We start from the raw sequence: 11,819 nt of genomic DNA on the forward strand, positions 1-11,819 counted from the left end.
CAAGCCGCTCTTCTATGCTCGCATTCTCTGGAATGGGAATGGGCACATAGCCTTCTATCGTCGCCTTGTCATCTGCAGCAGCGACGTCACCATCAGTTTTTATGCGGCTTGTAAGTGGAGGCTTTGCGCTTTGAGAAGTTTAGGATTTTGCACTTCTTCTTCTTAAGAAAAACAGGCATGACTTCAGGAATTTCTTTTGGTAAAGATTTTTCTCTGGCATCCCAATGATGGTGAACACAAAAAGACTCTGGTGTAGTCCCACTGGGAGTGCCAAAATGTTTGTTTTGAAGCCCTGTGGTTGAATGTGCCTCAAGAGAAAAACTTATGATGTAGTCTCACTGGGCGTGCCAAAATGTTTGTTTTGAAGCCCGGTGGTTGAATGTGCCTCAAGAGAAAAACTTATGATGTAGTCCCACTGGGCGGGCCAAAATATTTGTTTTGAAGCCCGGTGGTTGAATGTGCCTCAAGAGAAAAACTTATGATGTTGTGCCACTGGACATGCCAAAATGTTTGGCTCCAGTTTTGTTGCAGCTGGTCAACAGTCTCTTTTCTTGCTCGAGCGTGCCAGCACCGTTCAGGTGCAGTCGTTGGGGGTGTCCCTTGACCTGACTTCTTTCAAGAGATTGTGGACGAGGAGAGCACCAACCTCATCGTGGGATTCTTTATGCCTCGTGGTGAGGACTTTGCTGAAGTTTCTTCTTGTAAATCACAATCGATACTCGATGTTATAGATCGAGCAGAGCGAGAACCACCGGGAAGTAGAGAGAACTTGCTAAAGTGTGACTTTAGCTTGGCTGGGTTGCTAGGGCGTTACCCTTGCTTGGCTGGTTCTGTAACCGTTGTGGTCGCGGCACTACCGTCGGCTCCCGAGGAGACTAGGACCGAAGTACGTTGACAGAGGGTTTGGTGGCACTGAAAGTCGGCTCCTAAGGTGACTAGGACTTGGAGTGTGATCACCGGTAAGAGAAAGAGAAGGAGAGGAGTTGCTCTTAGAGAGGTTGCTCTAGAGAGAACTTAGATCATCTTAGAGATGTTTGTTGTGAATGTGTTGGTCTTGTTCATTGATTGTTGTTTTAGCCTCTATATATAGGCTACCAAGCCATAGTGGTTGGCCTTAAACAAATCATGATGGATTAGGTTTGAGCACTTAAAACACTAATGGAATGTTAGGTTTAAGCACTTAAACACTAATGGAATGTTAGGTTTAAGCACTTACTGCTCCAATTTTGCTGCAGCTATATCTCCACCAAGAACTCAAAATGGGCCTTCGACTTCTTCATATCAAATGATCCAAAATGAGTGTAGATCACTGTGAAAAATTTTCAGAGCTTTATTCCATGTGGTTGGGACGGAAATGCTGCTGGACCTCTTACAGGTCCAGTTTTCCAGTTTTACTTCTGTAGAAAATTGGACTGATTTTTTGAAGGCATTCCACTTGAAATTAGATCTTGCACTATTCATAAGAAATTATCCTTGGGATGTCTAGTATTAATCTGGAAAGTTTCAGTTTATTTAGATCTTTTTTGGTTAGTCTTCCGCCCCTCCTTCCTTGTTTAGCTCGGTTTCTCCTAGTCGAAGTAGGAAAATGTGCTAAACTTGACTTTTCATGCTTCCATAGTAGGCTTTATTTAGCCTCTAAATATATATTTCGAACTTGTCGACAATATATAGCTTGAGCCACTGACATTGGCTCAATTTCTCCGAGACACGCCTTGTCAAGCTAAAATGCTCATTTTAGGTCCAAACACCATGATCATTGTTTTCCGAAAAGCCACAAAACAATAAAACAACATCATTTCATGCATATTGTTTTCATACACAAATCTCAACGCTTTTGAAAACAATCGAAATCAACATTTCCATAATCATTGTTTTCCGAAAAGCCACAAAACAATAAAAGGCATCATTTCATGCATATTGTTTTCATCAATCCACAACCCACCAAAACATATATATTTCACGTAAATATATATATACGTAGTCATCCGCTCAGGAATGCCTACTAATACCAACTATAGTTTGCAGTTACTAAATAACTCTCAAAATAAAGGTATTTCATTCATTAATGAACCTTGTGAGATTACTCACCTCGAAACTCCCGCTACGTCTTCAACCAAGAACAAAGCAGCCAATCCCCAAAAATAGCCGTCCAAAATACTTCGTCAAGTACCTAATCACATACGGTTTCCACTCAGTAACAATTCACAACCGATTTAAGTCTGAAACCACTGTTTGGAACTAAAATCCCCCAAAGTGGCGCAAATCGAGGCAAAAACACATCCGAGACCTCCCAAAGTCTCCGAAATACGTCCACGATCGATATGACCAAACCACAAGTAGATCGGACGCTCGAATCCTCACGGATCGAATAAATCAACCGGTATGAAATCGTAAAAATCATAACAATTTCATACGAACTCCAAAATATGCGTATTATATATCAAAACGCCCGTATCGACGAGTAGAAAACATATAATACCAGAAACAGCCTCATACATGACCGGAATGCAGCCACAGGCAGTGGCGCACCACTGCCGTCCAAAACTCAATATTTCACAAAACTCCCAATATCAAAGTTCTTCATCTAAGCATACTTGTGAACTTTCATAGCTAGTTCGAAGTCAGAAAACAAGCATAAAGGGTCGAAAACTACCTCACAAGCTGTGAACAGTCATCCAAACTGAGTTGAACCAAGTTTTACGTGAATCGATCCAAACAACCACCGAGGATAAGGAGGCTGCTCTGAGCTCCCCAAGCTCAACTTGAAGCCCCGCCGACGTCGGAGATTGGAGAACCGATCGGGTCCGAAAACACTCAATTGCGCTGCCTTGCAGCACCGACGTGGAGGAGAATCGACGCTAGAGGACACCAGAGGGACGACCAGACGGAGGAGACGATCCTATCTGGAAAGTTTCGTCACCGAAGACCGCCGCAGTTCGCCAGAAAAGCCGGATCGGGTCGGGTCAGTCGCGGGCGAGGAGAGAGAACGGAGCGTTTCTGATTTTTCTGGAAATGGTAAATGTGAAATGTAAATAGTAAGTTTCCGAAAATGGAAACTCTTATTTATAGAACTTTCCCAAAACTTCAAATGCTCATAACTTTCACATACGAACTCCGATTGACACGTTCCGCATGTCCACGAACTCGTAACGACGCGCTCTACAACTTTCGTGAAGGAAGTTTTCCGAGAGTCCCAACGTATAAAAAGTCAAACTTCACACGACCCCCTAAACTGTGAAATTCGAATAATTATACGTATGAAAATCATTCCATCTCACATACAACTTAAAAAAATAAAGCACAATACCAAATATCCATACAAATGGTCCATTATTAATTACCAAAATTACATAACGAAAATCCAGGTCATCACACAGGGACTATTTCTAACTTTTACCCAAACCGAGCTAATGAAATGTGAGCACCCTAAAATGTGAAATGAGATAATGAGACAGTACAAGTGTCATGTTGTTAAATGAAGTGGGGATTGCATCACCCTATATAGAGAGAATTTGTTCCTTAAAAACAAATTATAGGAGCATTTTAAAGATGAATTACATGGTAGTTTCCTTCCTCCGTTGGACTGCAAGTCCTCAAGACGTACTACGTACATGGTAGTTTTAGGGCAGAAAGCCTGAATATGGTTTAAGGGCACAAAAGGTTATATAGTTCAGTTAATGTCTTAAGAGAATTGCACAACTGTAGTTGAATTTAGTTGCATTATCTTTTGTCGTGTATTTCCATCAATATATTAAAACGCTGATGTGTAACCTAAAGCGATTTCAGAAGAGTGAGAGCCTCACTAAAATGTAAGCTTTGCATTGTTTTAAAAATTTGGATTAAATTCAGTTTACTCCGTTGAACTTTAGGCCTAAAATCAGATTGGTCCCTCTTTCTGAAAATCGATTACGATGGTCCTTATACTCTCAAATGACATCACCCGAGTCCAAAATTTGAATTTGGCTCGAAACATGACGTCAGCTGCTGAGTTGGAGCCAACATGGGGGTCCAAAATGAGGGCAAAATGGACATTTCAAGTTTTTCTAATTTTCTCTCTCTTTTTTTAATTTTATTTTCACTCTCTACCTGATCTTCTCTCTCACTCTCTATCTCTCTGTATCTCTCTCCCACCCTCCTTCCAATGTCGAGTTCCACTCACTCTTCCCTCCACCTATGTTCGAACCCTCCGACTCCTCGTCAGTCAAAATCAGAATCTCCACCGGGTGAACCGAGCTAGGGATCCTCTCATTGAGATCGATGCCGAGTCCGAACCGCAATTGTCGACTCAGTTCCGGAGTCCCGGAGTTCGTCGATACTTGAATCAATGAGTTCCACTACCTGCGTTGGGGTTCAGATATCGAGGTCATCGTCTTCAACGTCGGTACCATTGTTCACGGTTCAGATTTTTCAATCTCTGCTCTCTCGAATCGGACGGCTCAAATTCTTCGGCGAGGTTCTATTTTTCTGAGACACATCAACCCAGTCAAAAGCATGTTGGTTGTGGGCTTCGAATCACCAGTTCATCATCAACCCAGTCTCGACAAGGAATTCTAGGAAACTGAGTTGGTTGCAGTCAGTTCTCGAAGGTATATTCCCAACCTTTGAATCAAAGTTTTACTCTTGTGGTGATAATTGGAAGCAAAGCAACTGAGTTTGGTTCGATTTGGTTGAAATTGAATTCTCCCTGGTTATTGATTTCATCAGATTGTCATAGCCTTGGTGCTTAATTGAAGATGGGAGAAAATTTTGATGAGATGATGAATCTGTTATTGGTAATAGGACTGGAATTAGTTACGCCATGTTTTGGAAGCTTGGCTCGAATGTCTTATAAACAACTGATCGAAATCGCTCATGGGCTTGAGAATTCTAAGCAGGCTTTTGTCTGGATTATTGGGAAAGTGTTTGCATATGAGAATGAGGATCATGAAGATGAGAAAAATTGGCTTGTGGGTTTTGAGAAGAGAATGAGGGAGAGTCAGAGGGGTTGTGATAAGGGGATGGGCTCCTCAGATTTTGATGCTAGAGCATAAGTCTGTAGGTGGGTTTGTGAGGCACTGTGGGTGGAACTCGACAGTGGAGGGAGGGAGGGAGAGGGAGAGAGATACAGAGAGATAGAGAGTGAGAGAGTATAGATCGGGGAGAGAGAGAAAAAAAATTTTAAAAAGAGAGAAAAAATTAGAAAAACTTGAAATGTCCATTTTGCCCTGATTGTGGGCCTCCATGTCGGCTCCAACTCAGCAGTTGACGTCATCTTTCGAGCCAAATTCAAATTTTGGACTCGGGTGATGTCATTTGAGAGTATAGGGACCATCGTAATCGATTTTCAGAAAGAGGGACCAATATGATTTTAGGCCTAAAGTTTAGGGGAGTAAACTGAATTTAATTCTAAAAATTTTATAATTAGAATTTCTCATAGATCAACAACATTACAGAGCATACTTTGGTGTCAAGCCAGATTTGAATCATGTTAGAGAAATTTTTTTTCCCTCTATTTGCAGTCCATATAGTTTCTATTTGAAACTTTTCTTTTGATTGCTGCACTGTACAAATATGCAGTCATCACCTACTATTTTGTTAAAACCCTTGCAACTCAACTTTAGCATCATGCTGATCCTTTATGCAATACAACAACTACTCTCTTCTATCACGATACGAAATTCTTAAATGAATATTGAGATGCAAGCAACATAAATAATCTGGTCTTTATAAGATAGTTTTTTTTTTTTATCAGATAAACAACTCAAATGGTACAACTAGTTTTTCGTGAGTCGAACTCACAACCTCCCACTTAGAAAAGGGAGACTATGTCACTAGACCAAATGGTACTGGGCTTTAAAAGAGTATTGGTTTTGATTACGATTGCTGATAATAATATAATTCCAGAATTGCTACAAAGGTTTTTTTTTTCTTTTTCTTTTTCTATTTTCTTTTTGTGAAAAAAAGGTGAAATTTTATAGTCTTGTTCAATGCAGAGGACGTGCAACATATCCAACACTTTTTCCTCAAGAATTCCAGTTCTCTAAAACATTCAATCATCTGATCACCGGCTTCTAAGTTTTTGAATCTTGCCATAAAAAACAGAGACGCTATAATTGGAAAATTGCGCCTTTAATAGTTTAATTAATTGATTTCCACTATATAGCCTGGCTTTCTGTGACAAATTGATTCTTGATGACTCAAAACCATCTCGACACAATTTGACTTTAAAGTTTCGACTACCACATTTTAGACTACTAATAACATCAAGAGAACTTTAGTTGGTGGTTTTTAATCATTAATTGAAAAAAGATATGATTTAAAAATTACAATTAGACCAAATAAGAAAATACACACTATGCCAAAAACTGCATCACACTACACTTTTTAGACAACGAAAAAAAATTTTCCGTTGTGTGATCACTGAAACTGCTTCACACAACAGGTTTAATGAGATTGGCGTTGTATAAGGAGGTCGTACATCAATTTTTTTTGGGTCCAAGATTATTGTACAACAGTTTTAAGGATTTGTCTGTTGTCTGAATGTAAAAAAAATTTACCCCTCACTTTGCTCAAATTTGGGTCGAAATTTTGACTTACCTTGCACAACAGTATAGTTGTATATGTTGTATGAGAGTAAGTTGCAAACTAACATACAACACATTTTTTTGTTTCCATTGTGCAAGTTTGGAAGAAAATCACATGTACCCCAAAATGTGAGTGAGTAGCCCCAAAAAGGCCAATATTTGAGTGAAATGCTGGTACACGACTGTAAGCTCCTACAACGGAATGGCTTATTTTTGTTGTGTGAATGTGCGATGGTAATCCTAGGCGGGAGAAATGAGTTTGTAATTTGCATTAGGCGGGAGATTTGGTTGTTGGGTCCCCAAGATGAAGTTTCAGTGTAGACTATCAGACAACGAAAATTTATTTATGTGTTGTCTGAATTGATTGTACAAAGTCAAAAAGTAGACTTAAATAAAACATTGTCTGCCACTCTAGCATTAAGTAGCATGTTGTCTCCCATAACTCAGACGTTTTCAACACTAAGCTAGCTAGTCTTCGAGAAAAAAAAGAGTAGAACTCATCTTCTTCTTCTCAAAGCAGAACCTGCAACCGTCTTCTTCTCTAAAAGAATCGATCGAACCCAACTTCTTCTCAAAACCCATCTTCTCAAAACACCATCTTCTGAAAACATTGGATTGGGGTTCGATCTGCTGAATTAGGGTTTTCAATTTGGGGATTTGAAGGAGGAGGAAAAAGGGAGAGGGGATTTCTCGGGTACATTATTCAATAAAGCTAGAGGAAGAAGAGGAGGAGAAGAAGACCCAACAATAACAACAACAACAACAACGAGGTTACTAGGAGCAGCAGCAGAAGAAGATCATCGTCCAAATCCTCTGCCCGAGTTGGTCTGTTTGTCGAGGTCTCTGCTTTATTCCCATAATTTATCATTAATTTCTACTACGTCTCTGTTTGGTTTCCTAGGATAAATAAATAACTTGAAGAAAGTTTATTGAACTGGGTAAACATTGATTTCATTTGAGGTGTTAGATTAAGATAAAGTTTAGATTTTTTTTGTTGTTCTGAAGTTGGTTTCGGTTCTTGAGTTGCAGGGAGGAATCCAAGTTTTAATAACAACAAATCTTGGTCGAAATCTACAAGGGATTCTAAAAAATGGAATGTCAATGCTGTAGGATATCATTACTCTTCTATTAAACTTCAGGTGTGTTTTCTTGGCTCAAAGATTATTCTTTTATTATGACCTCAAATTGCAGTTCGTTTTCTAAGGGATTTCCCATCAACTTCGCATTTATTTTGTTTTCAGGGAATTCTAGTTTCGAAGGATTTTGATATACGAAAGGAAGCAGGTGGGTAATCTTTGCAATCCGTTCAGAAGGAATATAAGGCCCAGGTTTCACAGAACTACCTTGAAATTCATCTCTTTTGGGCTGGAAATGGGACTTGCTGCGTACCTGATTTTGGTACTTATGGACCTGTTATTTCGGCCATCAGTGCTACACCAGGTAATAACAATATAGCATACAAATTTCAGTTGCAAACTAAGCATATACATTTAGGTTCTGATGTATGTTATTACAAAGTGCTTCTATGCTGTTTGTTGACTGCAATGCTTTTATACTTGCAGATTTCCCACCTACTATCGTTCCGAACCATCCAACTAGTAAGAAGAATAGGATGGGGCTGATTCTGGGGATTGTTGTTGGTGGTGGAGTACTTTTGATTCTATTGTTGTTGGTTTTCTGTATAGTTCAAAGAAGAAAAAAGATTAACACCAGTAAAAATGAAGGTAAACTGTTAGTTTTATTATTTTCAACAAAATTTGACTTCTGAAAAGGTGTGTAGATATTTTCAAGTATTATTATTTGCCAACATAAAGTTTCATTGTATTTTGCAGTAGATGGTAGTTAAATTAATTAACTTAGTTTATTTTGGCAAGCTAGCTCTTTTTGTGTGTGCATGTGTATTTGCAAGTAAATCACTTCTGTATGTACTTGCAAGAAAGCCTACAAACTATTTAAACATATGCTACTCGGCACCTATTAACCCAGCAAAGCAAACTGATTGCGAGACAGGCATAATAACTTTTTATTTGAATTTGCAGATCTGTTGGGAATAGATATTGGACCACTCACTTTCAGTTTTTCAGAGCTAAAGACAGCTACAGATGACTTTAGTCCAGCGAATAAGATTGGAGAGGGAGGATTTGGACCTGTCTATAAAGTAAGTTGTTGCTAAGTTGTTGACCTAATGAATGACATAGCTAGTGTGGCTGTAAATGCTCATGTCAATGCCCGTGTGTTTCCTTCTTGATACAAGTGTTGATCAACATAAAGCACATGAACCTCTTGCTATTGCTGTATATATATAAATTGAATTGATATATCTCTATCTAGATATTAGCATTTATGCATTAAGCACAAAGTTAGTGTGGAAGATAAGAAGCTTTATCACTTCCAATTGTATAGTTTTAATATAGATCGAATTGATTTTAGTTTAGTGCTGAAAACGAGTAAACTTTATATATAGATATGCTTATCTGCATGCCTGTCCAACCCGCCAAAGTCATTAGTTGCCAGGGTCCCATTTTTACTAATCGTATATCTGGTAACGAGTATATAAATTTTATAGATTAAACTATTATTCTGATTCTTTGTTAATAGGGTACTCTTAATGATGGAAGAGTAATTGTCGTGAAGCAATTGTCTGCAGCATCGCAGCAAGGAAAAAATGAGTTTGTAGTGAATTTGCATGGATTCTGCACTGAGGGAGTTAAACGGCTCCTTGTCTATGAGTATCTGGAAAACAAGAGTCTTGATCATGCATTATTTGGTATCATGAGAAATACATTGTCAATTGATTTATTACAGCCTTAGGTACTTCAAATATTTGAACTAATGATTTATATTAATTTTGACATATATATGAAAGCAGGAAAAAGAAGTTTGAATCTTGATTGGTCATCGAGATTTGATATATGCTTGGGCGTGGCTAAAGGTTTGACTTATCTCCATGAGGAATCAAGGGTACGAATTGTACACAGAGATGTGAAGGCCAGTAATATTCTGCTCGACTCTAATCTCGTCCCCAAAAAATATCAGATTTCGGTTTGGCCAAGCTTTATGATAATAAAAAGACCCACATCAGTACTCTTATTGCGGGAACAATGTATGTGAGATCTTTACTTTGTCACCTTGACTATTTTTGTTTTGAAATATTAATGGTTTAGCATTTCCTTTTTGTTGTACAGATATCTTCAGCCGGTGACAAGTAATCGACGTTATTATTGTCAATTATAATGCAGTGGGTATCTTGCACCGGAATATGCCATGCGTGGACACCTAACAGAGAAGACTGTTGTGTTTGCCTTTGGTGTTCTTGCTCTAGAAATTGTCAGTGGTAGACCAAATTCTGACCGGAGCTTGGAAGGCGAGATGATTTATCTTCTCGAATGGGTAACAACTTTATTTATGTACCTCTAGAAATTTTCAGTTTTACTCTTGATATGTCCATTGTTTAGTGATTCTGCCTCTAAAACTTAGGTTCATGAGTTCATCATAATGTATATGGCTAGCTTCTTGTTATCTACCGCGTAGTTTCACATGTTGTTGCTTCTTAGGCTTGGCACTTGCATGAAAACAAACGCGAAGTTGAACTAGTACTTCAGGTGGATGCAGATATTTATGGATCCGCTAAAAAGACGCTTACCCACAGGAGATTGGATGTCTATCATGGAAACGTAAGTCGCTCGTTTACATATTGATCACACATGCCTCAAATTTATGAAATCTGTTTAATACACTTGTTGCCTCCTTTCATATATAGTACATCATTGATCATATTGTTGTTTTGGTATAGTGCTATGCGTATGTATAATGCTGAAAAGAATAGGCAAGGCTGGAGTTCAATCCAATGGAAACGTTTGGTTGTAAGCAGTTTCACCACTTATACTTTCCAGAAAACAATATTTCATTTTTTCTTTTCACTTATTGATTCATTTACTTGTCTTTAGGGCATTCCTCCCCAACCTAGCAATAAGGAGTGCTGGTACTTTATCATGCGATACATGAGAGATATCATTGAGGATAAAGATTTGTCATTGTTTCCTTCCAAGGTATCAACATAGCTATAATTATAGTCACTGGACTCAATTTCTCATAACTTTGTTATTATGTCCATGCCTTATTCACAAAAATGATTAACTAATTCTTTTGATATAATAAACTGATTTCAGTGGGAGAGGAGAGGCAGCAACCAATACACCCAAGCGCATATTGATCAAGTGCGAAATGAGTGGGGGAAGTTTGTTGTCAACAAATATGTGCATGAGCCATGAAGTAGCGCGCTTGTTGCTGGTCCATTTTTGCTAAGGAAAGCATATTTTTTTGTGCTTCTCTGCTGGTACATTGTCATGCACCATGTGTTGCATGTTTTGGAACAATCGATATATATGTATTAGCTTTTTGATGTCCCAAGTAGATGGGCATGAACTAGAATGTTTTTATTGTTTAAAATGTTATGTTCAATGATTAGTGGTTTGCAATGTTTATATTTGATGGTTTGCAATGTTTATATTTGGTATGTAAATGGATCAAATGCACAATTTAATTCAGGAATGAGATATGTTCAAATAATCAGACAACAGAACATATATAGTGATAACTGCCTGTTGTCTGAATGGCCAAAAATGAGGACAAATCACACTACAATCATTCATATCACACATCGGTTTTTAACAAATCACTGTCTTCTAATCTACACTCACACAACAGAAGCAATTAAACTCTGTTGTCGCAAAGTTAATCAGACAACGGAATAAATTAAATTATTTTGTCCCAAAGTTAATCAGACAACAGATATAGTCCAAGAACTGAAGTTTGAATATCAGTCAGACAACACACAAAATAAAAGTCTGTTGTCTGAGAAGCTCAACAGACAACAGCTTCAACACTAGCACTGTTGTCTGAAGGCAGCGCCGCAACTGCCGCGTAGCTGCGCTTGGCATCTGCCGAGCCACCTGCCGAGCCATCTGCCGAGTATCACACAACATGTTTAACACATACACGTTGTCTGTATGTTTCTCAGACAACTGTGTTCCACCGTTGTCTGATTTTTCATCAGACAGCGGTCACCTCTACAACGGTAGCACTCCAAATCAGACAACAGTTTCTGTCTGTCGTCTGATACCACTTTTGGCATAGTGACAACAAATGGCAGTTCATTAGGAGGGTGTTCTCATATTCGTGTTGATACTTGAGAGAGAATTTATGTGTGTTCTCATTCGGAGGATTAGGGCTTCATGCTGATAACGTGTTTTAGAG

At 38.6% G+C, this 11,819-nt stretch overlaps 1 protein-coding gene across 1 annotated transcript; it reads left to right on the forward strand.

Moving 5' to 3' along the window:
• The first annotated feature begins 7,860 nt into the window (after positions 1-7,860).
• Positions 7,861-10,893, forward strand: LOC112189220 (probable LRR receptor-like serine/threonine-protein kinase At1g56140). Its single transcript, XM_024328509.2, has 9 exons — positions 7,861-8,003; positions 8,126-8,287; positions 8,603-8,721; positions 9,162-9,330; positions 9,430-9,666; positions 9,803-9,953; positions 10,118-10,426; positions 10,511-10,612; positions 10,733-10,893. The coding sequence occupies exons 2-6, from the start codon at positions 8,176-8,178 to the stop codon at positions 9,841-9,843; spliced, it is 678 nt and encodes a 225-aa protein (XP_024184277.1). The 5' UTR covers positions 7,861-8,003; positions 8,126-8,175; the 3' UTR covers positions 9,844-9,953; positions 10,118-10,426; positions 10,511-10,612; positions 10,733-10,893.
• The last annotated feature ends 926 nt before the right edge of the window (positions 10,894-11,819 follow it).

This window comes from Rosa chinensis, chromosome 2 (assembly GCF_002994745.2).
Source record: "Rosa chinensis cultivar Old Blush chromosome 2, RchiOBHm-V2, whole genome shotgun sequence".
NCBI classification, from domain to species: Eukaryota; Viridiplantae; Streptophyta; class Magnoliopsida; order Rosales; family Rosaceae; genus Rosa; species Rosa chinensis.